Here is a 14055-nt window from a genome sequence, read left to right as displayed (position 1 = left end):
CCTCTGGCACCACTTGGACTAATAGCTACTCATCGTCGCAAATATTTCACTCATTTTACGCACAACTGAGAAAACGCAAGATAGAGCCTCTCAGCTTTTTTCTCCTCTGGTGTATGTAAAGCATTGAATCAATAACCTTATTTCAGATAATCAAACAAAATCGCAAATTTAACACACGCAATTTGATGCATTATTGGTGCTATATTAAACCATATACATAATTCAGTGCTTATGTCCACGGAAGAGGTTTAGGGCCACTGCAAAAACAAAAAAAAGTTATGATTGTTTAATATTATTTCAGTTTAATATAATATGGGAAAAAAGTCGGAATTTTCACTTTAATCTCAGAATTCTGACTGTTTTCTCAGAATTCTTTTTTGTCAGAATTCTGACTTTAATCTCAGAATCTTGGATCTTAATGTAGATGGGCACCATGAAGGCACAGATGTGAGAGCACTCAGCTTCACTGACACATTGGTGGAAAATGGCGGAATTAGGCGACTAGGTGATGCTATTTCATTAATGTAGGAGCAGAAGGTGCTTAAAACAAGAGAGATAGTCTCTAAAACAGAAATGGCTACGGCTTGATGCTAACATGTTTGTTAGCTGTCAGAATTCAGTCAGAATTCTGAGATTAAAGTCAGAAGTCCCAATTTTGAAAAAAAAAAAAAAAATCAGAATTCTGACCTTTTTCTCACATTATACTGAAATAAAATGTAAAAATCAGTTATCTTTTTACATTTTTTCAGCGGCCCTAATCCTCTTCCGTATATGTCTGAAAAGGGGTATGAAGTAGTAAAAGTTATTATTCATATCCCTTCCTCAACACCAACAATCTTCCAGATTGCTGCATTACATATTAGATACTCAAAATGTCAAGTGAGTATATAAATCAATTAATGTTCATATAAACATACATATAGCCATTCATACATACATACATCTGAGAACTGTTAGATGATTAAAGCATCCATTAGCTGGATGGAAATAACAATGCTTTAAAATTCTGACAGAACTATACAGATCTTTAATTTAGGAGTTATATTTTATATCACCTGCAAAATCATCACAGAAACATATATCATATTCTAAAGGAAAAAGATACTACACTAAATCAAGAAACTAGCTGGAAGGTCAAAGGTAAAGTTGTAGGGACATTTAAAGCTGGAATGAAGGTATAACACAAATGATTAACGTTCCACTATGCTTTTTTTATCTGTTGAAAGGAGAACATTATATGCCAGAAAGTTGGTGAGGAGTAAGAACAAAACCTTAAAAAGTGTAACCTACCTCAATTTAAGGAAAAAAAACATTACTTTACCCTGCCCCTAAGCAAAGTTTGAAAAATACCTCCATAGTACTGAGTGCCAAGAGGATGGGAGGGGCTAGATGTGGGGATTGCTTTGAGGGTTCAGCAGGAGTTTGGGAGATGACTTAGCTTAAGATTAAAAGAACATCATTAAGCTTAACTTCAGAAAGAAACTAGAAAAGCACTCTAAAGGATTGTTCTTTGGTATGAGGCGTACCTCTGGTAAAAACGTAATAAAAATCCTTCAAAAAAGTTTAATAAACAAACAATCCCCTAGACTTTGTTTGAAAGTTTGAAAACGTTTCCATTCCCATCCAGGAAGCTTTTTCAATTCAAAGCTTCCTGAATTTGAATTGAAAAAGCTTCCTGGATGGGGATGGAAACGTCTTCAAACTTGGAAATAAAGTCTAGTGGATTGTTTTTTTAAAATGTTATGAATGATTATGACCTTGATGACTGAGAATCTTCACCAGCAGTCCTTAAATTCATAATTTTCCCATGCCTGAATTGGGGGTTATTATGAAATATTGTGTGCAAGTGACATAAAATGCGTTTCCATCAGCGTTTTCTAATGCACTTTTTAAGTACTGCATCATAAAGGTGAAACAACTCCCTCAAAAATTCGCATAAAGGTTTTATGTTCGCTTGGAGTGGTTTTTGGCTTTTGCGAAAAATATAAATGCACACAACAGGGGATAGAAACTATTTTTTCAATAAGCTCTGATGTAGCACAACTTCCTAGATAATGACGCATTTATTAAAACTTTCCTTTATTACTGATCTATAGTCCATGCAAGATTACAGCCTCTACTTCCTGTTTATTACAGCCATGCTTGACGACATAATGTGGACAACTAGATATGACAAGATTCTACTTTCTGGTGCTTAGTTAATTCACTTCAAACTAAATGGAAAAAAAAATACAAATTAGCATTTGAAATTACATTTAAAAGTTACTTAAACTTTGCATTTCAGTTGGATAGAAATGGCTAGTGGCACATACTAGCATGAACCATCAGAAAAATTCAACTGCAGTTGCCAAAGTTTAACCACTTAAGGAAACACTTAGACTGTTTGAGACAAGTACTGAAGAACTATAAAATATGAAAAAATAAGAAATTGCACAGTAACATTAAAAATGCACACCATTGTTTAAAAGTTTAAATGCAAAAAAAGGTTAATTTTGGGGTAACACTTTAAGAAGTACAATTTGCTGTTTACTACAAACCATGTCGTGAATCAAACATGCTGAAGAAGGTGCTATGCTCAGCTAAAACAAAAAAGCTGTTGGACTTCATGAAAAAAAATGTCTGAGAAGGAACCACACAATCTGTCATGAACAAACTACCCCACTCTGAAACAAGGTTACGGCAGCATGATGCTGTGGGAAGCTTTTAGCATGCACACGCATGCTGGAAAGCTGACTGAAGTACATGGGGCATCTGACAGCGACCTTGGGATAGATACTGAGGTTGCAAAAGGTTGAGACTGGGGTGGAGATTGACTTTCACTCTAAACCGGAGGTCTTCAACAGGGGGTCCGCGACCCCTAGGGGGTCCACGGAGGTACTGCATGGGGGTCGTGAAACTTTTGGTTGATTAGACTTTTTTTATATTCACCCCTTTAATTTTCCACTAATTGAAATGTCTTTAAATCCACATTAACATGAATTCAACACACTGTAGTAAACAGTTAAATGGAGGCAGAAGATGTCTTTCAGTCATCAATGCACACATTCAGCGACACACAGGAGCTCTTTCAAACTGGGCATCATTTCATTCACAACACCTGTCCCATCAACCAGGAATCAGAAATACTTTAATAATCCCAGAGAGAAATTACTTTCGTTACATTACTCCATCTGTATTAGACTGACTATAGGACCAGTCTATTATAACACAATTTCATACAATATATATACAATTAGGGGGTCCCCGCTCCATCTCGCCATCAGTTTGGGGGTCCTTGGCTTGGAAAACATTGAAGACCCCTGCTCTAAACACACTACCAGGGCTATTATGGCATGAGTAAGATCAATAAATATCCATCTGTTTCGATGGCTCAATCAAAGTCTAGACATATTTTTTATTAAAAATCTATCATAAGATGTAATACAGCTGTTCACAGAAACTTTCTATTCATTCTGATTGAGCTCAAGCATTTTTCTGCAAGATGTCTGAAGATAGTAGAGATATACCTCAAAGACTTGCACCCATCATTGCAGTTGTCATTGAGATTTTATTTGTAATCAGACCAATAATTATCCTGTACAATTTCCTCTTCATCTGTGTACCACTTTGTGTTGTTCAGTCACACAACATCACAATCAGATACATTGTTATCTAAGTTCAAATATGACCAATCAAAAACAAGTTCTACTAGTGTAAATACTTCTGTAATGTACTGTATTTGGGGTCTGAGCAACAACATTGTGTTTCCCCCCTGGAGCAAACTGGTTCAGAACTGCAGAGAAATATCTTTCATGCATGTGTGCACTGGACTGCAGCTTTTAAATGACTTTTGCACATAAGGGAGTTAAATAAAATTATATCAGACTGTGTGAAGATTTTTGTTGCTACAGTTTTTATATTTTGCATGAGGCAGATTAAATGGTAACAATTTACAGAATAAAAAAAAAATCGTAAAAAAAAATAAAAAAAAATGCAAGAAAGAATTTTATTTTAAATAAGACTTCTCTGCCCTCTTGTGGTTGTTTGCATCATTGAAGTCTCAGTGACTAGGAAAAAGAAACAGCACAATTAAAGAAAAACATGAACAAATATTTAAGTTTTGCTAGTAATCAGACCTTAGTTTAAAAAAAAGAAAAGAAAAGAAAAAAACTTAATTTGAGCATTGACTTCAGAAGAGAAAAGTAGAATTGGATTCACTGGTAATAATTACTTTTTCTTTTCACATTCAATGCTTTTAAAATAAGGTTTAACCTTGTTTCAAGTGCCTAAAGACTCCTCATTTCTCATTAGTTTGTCCGTTGAAGTGTTTGGAAACGACCTCATCTTACCGGTTTACCTTGTTCATTCTTGTGGAATATCCAACTTAACTGGTTGCTGCCAGGTATATCAGGAAGTGAAAATAAATCATTAGACACAGAACCGCTTTCTGTTTGCAGAAGCGCTCGTTTGTGGTAGTTCCCACTGAGGTACCCTAAGGTAATCTTGCTCAGTTAGGAAACGTGCCAAAAAACACAACAAAACTGATACTATAACTGTCTTTCTACTCCACATAAACATTCATGTTGAGCTGTGGATTCAAAAATGGCCTTAAAAACAAATGATTCGTGTTTCTGTCATGTAATTAAAGAAAATGTAACAGTTAACATTAATAAGACTCAAACCCAGCCTAAGTTGTATGAAGAATTTGATGATGCTTCTATTTAGCCTCAAACACAGAACCTCTATATTCATTCAATCCACTTTTGCTTTGAATATAACTTATTTTACATGTTATTTGAATAAAATTAAATACAGTTATTTATATAATGCCATTGCCTTTACGGATTCAATTCAACAGATTTTACAGTCAGACTCGATAAAAGTTTTCTATCTAAGGGAAAATCAGCTAAAGAAAAAAAAACAACAACTCCCATTTAACAGAAAGAAACCTCCAGCAGAACCAAGCATAGAGAATGCTGCCTTATGACAAGGCTGAAGGGGGATTGAGAAGACAGAGGGAGAGATAGAAGCACTAATCCACAAATATTTTCTATGTTAGAAAATTTTATGGTAAAGTAGCTCCACAGGAGGCTTTATCTAGGAAAGAAACAGTCAGACAGACGCTGAGGCAGTTTTATGCTAAAAGGCATTACAGAGCCCAAAGTCCTAGAACAGAAACAGAACCAAGCACTGAAAAACAGATCCAACATATTCATTTATAAACAAATGTGTGGATGGCAGCAGCCCAGCCGATTTTTTGTCTCTTTTTTCTTTGCTACAATGAAAGGAAAGAGCAGAGAGAACAAAAAGCGAGATGTTGAACTACTGTACCCAATATTAGCAAATAAACTGAGTATCAATGTATTAAAATTTGCTTTATAGCAGTACATTTTTTTACTTTTTTTGGCTGTGTAATCCATTCTTTTAAATGATTTATTGAATTGATTATGCTTCTGCATGGACTCAGTAATCGCTGACATCACTAGATGAATTCATGTTGTCTCCAGTCCAGCCAGACACATCCTGATAATGAAAAGAATATGCTTTATTTCTCTGTATCAAATGATAATTACCAAAAAGAATATAAATAAAAACCAATAACTATGTTTTATCTGCATATCAAGCAAGTGAAACCATGAAGATTTTGCAGGTGGAAATAAGACCTGGACTTTGTTACCAGTTGTACTGACAGAAAGGAGCAGAAAACACAAGCCATATTTTCCATCTATTTTTATGAGCAATGCAAGATCGTTAGGAAACAAGTAGAACACCAAGCCCTCACAAGGATCCAGTCAAAAATAATGGCAATACAGTAAAATGTGAATCACTGACACATGGCAGTAGGATCATATCTCTAACTCCAGGGTTTCTCTGCCAGGCTTTCTGACATACAAATCAGCAGAATTTATAGATAGCTAGAAAACTCAAGGGAAGTGGGTTGGCAGTGATTGTGAACAACAGATGGTGTCATCCAGGACATGTTACTGTGAAGATTCATCTCTGCAGCCCAGATATTTAACTGTTCGCAGTTGTTTTTTTGGCCATATTATTCTCCCAGAGTTTACCAGTGTTCTTTTGGTAACTACTGACATTCCACCCACTGCTATTGCTGACACTGCATGGGATGTGATCAGTTCTGCTGTTGTTGAGCTACAGATACAGCAGCCAATTGTATTTGTGGCAAAAACTGGTGATTTTAATTATGCCTAACCCCAAAAGTTTGTCAGCTGCTGAACCAGAGAAAACAAATTTCTGGAGTTATTTTATGCAAATGTCTCACTAAAGTTCAATTCAATTCAATTATATAACTTCAGTTTTATATTGTTATATAGCGTCAATTCCCAACGAGTCATCTCAAGGCACTTTAACCATTGACTCAAAGGCCATCCCTCACACCAAGCATGCTTGTGGCGACAGTGGAGAGGCAAAACTTGCTTTAACAGGAAGAAACCTCCAGCAGAAACAGACTCACTGTGAGCAGCCATCTGCCAAGGCCAAGTGTTGTTCAAGTTAGCCTCCTCTTGGGAAATTGCATCACAATCTTGTTTTTCTCTTCCCAGAGTTTAAGCTCCTTTGTAAGAGACAACATGCATTAAAAAGAACTGTAAGAAGATGGTTAGAGGAAGCTGAAGAAGCCCTGCAAGGTTGTTTTGAGGCTACAGACTTGGATGCGCTGTTTTGGCCACATGAAGAGGATGTTGGTGCAATGACTGAGTATGTGACTGACTACATAAAGAACTATGAAGACCATCCCCAATATACAAGTAAAATACTTTCCCAATAATAAACCCTGGATCATCAGTAATCTGAAGCAATTGCAGAACAAGAAAGGATCCTTCAGAAAGGAAAACAAGGAAACATTGAGTGTACAGAAGCATCTTAAGGTTAAAACAGTAGAAAAGAAGGGGCATAGATGAACAGTCTGGGAAATAGATTTAGGTCTGGGAAGCCAAAAATAGATAAATATGTTCTTCCTTAGGCTCTGTTGAGGAAAAGCTAAGTATCCCTTTCTCATGCCCACAGTGAAATGGACACCCCACACTCCTTTGATCCAAAGCTTCTCTGCCACACCTCAAATCTTCCACCGCTACCATAAACTGTCCTGCTTTTATGTGTTTGTTTTTAGACAAATCAGACAATAATGCTGTTCCCCTCAACTTCCACCTGTCTGTTTCTAAAAGTCAACTGAAGACGCAGCTGGGGAGGCTGCATCACAATGTCACCAGGTCCAGATGGTGTCAGCCGCAGAGTCCTGTGCAGAGCAGCTCTGATGGATTCTACAGCACCTCTTCACCCTTAGTCTGACCCAGGAGACAATTACAGTGATGTGGAAGACCTGAACCAGGACCAGGCTCACTGTGAATCCCTCACACCAAACATGCTTATAGTGACAGTGAAGAGGAAAACTCCCTTTTAACAGGAAGACACCTCCAGCAGAACCAGGCTCAGTGTAAGCGACCATCTGCCGAGGCCGACATACAGAAAGAAGCAGAGATACAAAGAAACTTGTTATCCAGCTCCACAGGCAGCCCCGTCCAGGAAACACAAAGCCAGGCAGGTGAACCCCGAGCCCGCCCCCACACCAGAGGACGAAGAGAGCACATCCAGCCAGTCAGAGAAACAGGACTACACTGAAAAATAGGCCGAGCTCCAAACTGTATAAACCAAAGGTGTTGATTAGAGCAGCTCAGTTGATATTTCTCTCCAGGATGGTGTCACAGCCAAACAGGAACAGACCAGATGAAGCTAATATAAGACAAAAAATCAGAGCGTGCATAACGCTAGAGGTTGAACTAACAAATTCTACAGACTAGGAGAAAAGAGGCCCGAGATAGTCAGCAGTACAGGAGCACCACAGGGGACAGAATTCCAACATTCCCATTTACTCTGTACACCTCTGACTTCCAGTACAAGACAGACTCCTGTCATCTGCATCAATACTTGCATGACTGTGCAGTTGTTGGGTGCATCACAGCTGGAAAAGAAGCTGAGTACAGAGAGCTGAGGAACTGCTTTGTTACATGGTGTTGAAACAATCATCTGATCCTGAATGTCAACAAAACGAGGGAAATGTAGATTTCAAAAGAAACAGGAGAAGGTTGCATTCTTCTCAACTTGGGAGAGAAAGTTGAGGTGGTACAGTACTATAATAAGTATAATTACCTTGTTGTTTACCTGGACAACACTTTTGACTGAAAATTCAACTGTAAGGCTGTGTACAAGAATGGAAAGAGAAGACTATACTTTCTAAGGAAAGTTATGTCCTTCTGCATTGGCAGCAATATGATGCATATCTTCAATAAATCTCTTGTAGAGAGTCTGATCTCTTCTACAATCATCTGCTAAGGAACCTGCATCAAAACAAATTAAAATAAGCTGAACAACATGAAAGTTGACCAGCTGTGTTATCAGAACCTTTCATTAGAACCTCTCTAGATAATTTCACAAGGAAAAATAAAATTAAATCAAAAACATTAGTGATCATCTTCAGAAGACACCAACAGAGTGTCTTCTCTATCAACACCCTCAGGAACTCATGGAAAAAGAAAAGAGCAGACTGACACTTTTGCAAAGTTAAATCTTTTTTTTCTGTTTCAATTTAATCTCTTGCTTTTAAAGAATGACTCAAAGTAAAGAATCCAAATTAGTGTATGTGAATAAACTTCAATATCAAATAATTTCAGGGCAACAAATCATGAGAAAACACTCAAACCAATTTAACACTAAGTTAAATTTTTACACTGGTGGGTTTACTTTCAGATGTTTATTTACAAACTATATTTAAAAGACATATGACAGTAATTCATAAATTGAATATATATAGATATATAAATTTATAAGAACAAAAAGGAATAACCAAAAGAGAGATTTCAGCTAATTTTTACTACTTTAACTGTCTTTCAAACCATGTTTAAAAAGACAAAACAGAAAGATTTACTCCAATTTGAGCATGCTTTACATGGCCAGTTATTACAGGAAATAAAAAAAATGAAGGATTCTAGATGTAAAGCATTGAAGTGGATTTAATTCACTTCGTCTCGGAAACTTCTTGACATTTTAGAGTCGCCAAAAAGCAGCAAGGTGTAAATATAAACCATATGAATACGACAAAAAGGGAATTTCAACTGTTATTACCATTATTACATAAATAGGCAAATAAGATGTGCAGACATCGCTTGTCCAGGTCAGACATGAACAGAAATCATCTTTACATACATTTCCTGAGTGCTGCTCCTTGGTTGGTTGGTTGTTTATTATAAAGAACTTTGTTTCATTCAGGCTTTTTATTTTCAAAAGCAAAGCAACTGCAGGGGATAAAAAAACAAATGCATAACTGTTATCCAACTAAACCAGAGCATCTAACTGAAATATAATCTGATGTGACACAAAAAGCCCAAAATGTCGCTCAGTAGAGGTGCATGACAGCTCCTTTCGTTTTCTGGATAAACTAAATGTAAGTGTTCAGTTAAATATGAATAAAGCCGAGGTAGGAACCAGTATTTTAAATTGTGTAATAGGTGGGTTCGTTTCCTGGCTCAAAGGTGTGAGCTATATGGAAACGGAGAAAAAAGGAAGTTACATTGACCTCAAAACACAACATCTGTTGATGCTTTAGTTGAACTAAGTTCCACTAGAAGTGGAAATTAGTGGGAAGTCAGTGAATACAAAAAAAAAAAAAAAGACATGTAGAAACCTAATCATTACATATCAAAATGGGAGAAAAATGTAAATGGACTGTTGTGCTCATATATGGCTTTGCGTTTAAACTAATCTATATTAAATAAAATATTTTCCATTCAGGTTTTAACGTTAATATGAAAAAGTTTCACCCAGATACTAAAAAAAACAAAAAATGAGGCAGAACTAGGGGACAAAGGAAAAAACAATTACCATATCTAAAAATTACCAAAAGCAAGCAACTGATGTGCATGATGCAAAACAAAATATGTAATAACAAAAACAATAACAAAATAAAATAAGTTAAAGATAATGGAAGTGATTTTGAAAATTGGTGTGCAGCCCTCATCCCATCCACTGTGCTTTAACAAATTTGTATTTAACAGATATACACCTGATGGCTTTAAAAGGTCCATTATTCTCTCAACATTCAGCAATGGACGGACGTTGATAACAAGCTCTACTCCAGTGCAAAAGGTCCATCCTTTTCTGGTATAAAAACTGTATGGATAAATATTTCTCTGCAGAGCAAATGAACAGCATAATCTCATCTCAGATTTTACCTTTCTATGTACCCCAAATTCTTTCTGAGGGGGAGAATGCAAACAGTGCTAGGGGTGCAGCAGGCCGCCAAATGCCTGGAAATTTGATGAGAGGAGGGCGGATGAGGAAGCCGAGGTTGAAGGAAGGTTAAATTCCACCTGCAGAGTGTGGGAGGCGTGAGCTCCACCAGCTGCCACACCACAGCCATCGGAAACAAAAGGTCTGCCCTGCATGTGCAGCTGGTAGAAGCAGGAGTTTAGAAAGCAGTGGTCATCGTCATCGTGGGACTGAGGGCTTCCTCTGGCCCACTCGGGGCACTGGTCAGAGGGTTGAGGATGGAGCTGCACCGAAGCCGTCAGACGATCCGAGTCAGGGTCTCCAAGTTCTTCGATGGATGAGAAAGAGAACGGACAGTCGAAAAGCTGCTGAGGACAATCGTCGTCACACAGTTCGGACAGACTCATCACCAGCTCACCATCTGAGCACACAGAGAGAAATTCAAATGATGTAAAATCAAATAAATGCTCAGATTCATCGGGTCTTTGATCTTTCAATAAATAGTATTCAAAGTTTTCATGAAAACATATTTTATTGAACAGAAGACAGAATTAAGCAAAACACACAAGTTGAAAATATTTTTCAAAGAATAAGTGTAGACTTTGGTAATACTGACAAAAGAAAGCCTATCAGTCTTTTAAAACCAGATTAGACACCCTTAACTGTAATTTAAGAATTTCTTTTCAAGCCTTCTTCTTTATCTAAGTGACAAAAATAGAAGAGCAAAGATTTTTATAAGTCTTTTTGAAGTTTAAAACCTTTTGAAAAATGTTGCTAAACATTTTCAGAGATTAAATCCCCATAAAAGAAGAGCAACACCGGTCATTAGACACCAGAAAAAATATGGAAGGGCTCAGTTGGAAATAATAATCAGTAAACACCTGTATTTGAAATGATCAAGAAGCATCAGCTCAGATGTATTCATGTCCTCACTTTTTTTCTGCATCCTGTTACCCATCTAAAACTTATGTTCGATATACCGTACTGACCCAAATATAGGACGACCCTGATTATAAGACGACCCCCTTTCCAGGATCAGTTTTAGGAACAAAACAAAGACCAAAAAACAAAAACAAATGATAAACCAAAGTTATTTTGTTTAAAGAAAACATTTTTTTTTTTATAGAAGTGATAAGAATTTCATTAGAATAATATTCCATTAAAGGATTTGTTAAATTAAAGGTTAGCGGAGCCAGCCTTCTCAACTTAGAAAAAAAATGCACATGCACAACCCTGTACCCACTCCTGAGAGGGAACGCATATTAACCGCTTGTGAGAGCATGCACAAGCCTATTTCTCCTTGTGCACGCTCTGTTTACAAGATGCTGTTTGCATCGCCGATACAAAATATGCAATTTTTCCACTATGTCAGACTCGTCACCAGGAAGTGAAAATGGGGAAGAGCACCTTACTTAAACATATCACCAGAATGATTGACAATTAGGAGGATCAGTTATTTTGATGATCCACCCGAAAAAAGAACATCCTCCACTATACTCTTAAACAATAAAAAGTAAAAAAAAAAATAAAATAAAAAAATAAAACACAGTAATGACACATTTATTTGAAATCTTGCAACACTTCAACTCAAATACAATCTGAACTTTGCTCAAGGAATGTCTCTAAAACCTGCATGAGGCTTATAGCACAGTACTCAGATTTCAAGTCTGGTGACAGAGAGGTACTGAGAACAGCACGTGCCAACTTAAACCGTGCCTTCAGATCAGCGAAGCAGAAACACAGCCGGAAGATCTAGGATCTTTTCCATGATGCCAGCAAGACCAGGAGGATGTGGCAAGGCATAAGGGCGATCACAGACTACTATACACCCTCGTCCCCGGTAGATGCAGCTGATGCTGACTTCGTAAATTAACTAAACAACTTCTTAGTAAGGTTTGAGGAACTAAACAGCACTCAATAATAAATGCTGTTCCACACCAGGGGGAGGAGGAGAGTCAACGCCATATTTCTTTGCTGCCAGACAGTTTGATGCCTTGGCTGCATTTACCACTACTATTTTAAAATAACTCTGAGTTTTGATGCACTCTGTTCCAGGCAGTGACTCTCTATTTGTAGCATCCTTGTCACTTCTTTTCTGTTTTGATACAAAGATGAATCCAGCCACAGTGAGGTCACTGGCTTTAAAGAAAACTGGCGCCCTCTGCTGTTATGTTCGTGTAGCAACCCCAGACAACTGTCAGCCTGTATAATTGGTTAGACCCCGATTATAAGATCTCCCAACATTTTCACATCGTTTTTAACTGGAAAAAAACCCTGGTCCTATATACGGGCTACTATGGTATTTACAGAATCCAATTAAGTCTAAAGCTTAAAATAAGAAAAACATGATTTCATACATTTCCTAGAAAATGTATTAAAATTATTTTAAAATATTATATACTGCAATCTTGCTTTGAGCTCTGGGTTATTTGAATTGTAATGATTGTCCATGAGTTGCTTTCTGACAGATAACTTGATGTGGTGGAATGGAACACACAAACATAATGTCTTACAGCTGACAGTGGGCATCAGAGAAGGAACGGAGAAAGGACGTTGTCTGCAGACACTTAACAGTGAGCTGTTTTAAGGCACAATAAGGGAAAGATACAAAAATATTGTGCAGCATTAAAAAAAAGTATAATTAGAACCAAGTGACATTTACTTGTTCAGCTCCTTGATGGCAGAGGGCATAAACTAATTTCTGTACACATTTTACATAGCGATTTGTATCTCTGCAATGATGGAAGGAGCTCAAAGTGATGGGAGAGTGGGTGGCTATATTCATCTGTGATCTTATGACTGACCTGATGCACTGCTTTACTGTGATGCTGGGACACAGTATAAATACAGTGTGCTAGGCTTGAAGAGATTGCTTTAAAAGAATGGTAACCAATAGGTGTGAACACTAAAAAAACACTGGATTAACCAATGCGGAGTAATTTGCACATCCTCCTACAAAGTTGTTCTTGCCTTGTCATGGTAGGATTGGAGTGTTTAGATTTGACTTTTTCCCTTCCAAAACCAGAGTAAGTCAGTAATGTAACCAAATGTGGGATTATGCAGGGTGTTATTTTCTAGTGATACAATTTGCATCAAGATACACAATAAACCACAATAAACCATTGCAATTCTAAGTGACCATCTTTTCAATAATAGATCATCACATTCATTTTCAGTGACCACAATTTTCTACACTAAGTTTTTTTTTTTTTACCTGCAGGCCCAGCCTGCTTTCTGTGGCGCATGTGGACGAAGGTCATGGCTTTAACAGAAAGCGGGGAGTTCGTCTGCGTCTGGGGCGGCCTTCTTCTTCTGGAGCAGAAAGCCGTCACGAACCGTGCAAGGACAAACATGCACATCCGACAAACACAGACATGCAGACATGCATGCACAAAGAGAACAAGACACGTGAAGGTAAAGGTGGGAGAAAACAAAGGTGGGGAGACATAACAAAAACATAATGAGGATGAAGCAACCGATGATGTCTTGATGGCAGAAATTAAATAGAATTATGAAACTAAACAATGAAACTAAACATAAGATTATTAGAGAAGAATCCAACCATTAATGAAAACTAAAATTGAATTTTATAACAAAATACAAGAGAATTTTAACATAACGACTCTCCTTCCTATTCAAATGAAACAATCATTTTCCCTGCAGTTTTTTTTAAAAGCTTGTTATTACATCAATGGTCAAAAAACAAAAACTGTAACCATTGTATTCTCCTTCCATGTTTCAATGAAACTTCTGTATGAAGAACATGTATAGCATTAAGTTTAACAGTTGAACAAAAAA

General features: G+C 37.1%; 1 protein-coding gene across 1 annotated transcript in view; it reads right to left on the bottom strand.

The window, feature by feature from the left end:
* Window positions 1-9490: 9490 nt before the first annotated feature.
* The window catches only part of mier2 (mesoderm induction early response 1, family member 2), a 38650-nt gene continuing 34085 nt past the window's right edge, over window positions 9491-14055 (bottom strand). Inside the window, exon 12 of the mRNA XM_038301763.1 lies at window positions 9491-10678. Coding sequence (XP_038157691.1) covers window positions 10269-10678 — 410 coding nt within the window. The 3' untranslated portion in view covers window positions 9491-10268. The remainder of the gene's footprint in view (window positions 10679-14055) is intronic.

Source organism: Cyprinodon tularosa, unplaced genomic scaffold (genome assembly GCF_016077235.1).
Source record: "Cyprinodon tularosa strain WSP-4 unplaced genomic scaffold, ASM1607723v1 ctg473, whole genome shotgun sequence".
Taxonomy (NCBI): domain Eukaryota; kingdom Metazoa; phylum Chordata; class Actinopteri; order Cyprinodontiformes; family Cyprinodontidae; genus Cyprinodon; species Cyprinodon tularosa.
This window is presented reverse-complemented; position numbering and strand designations above follow the sequence as displayed.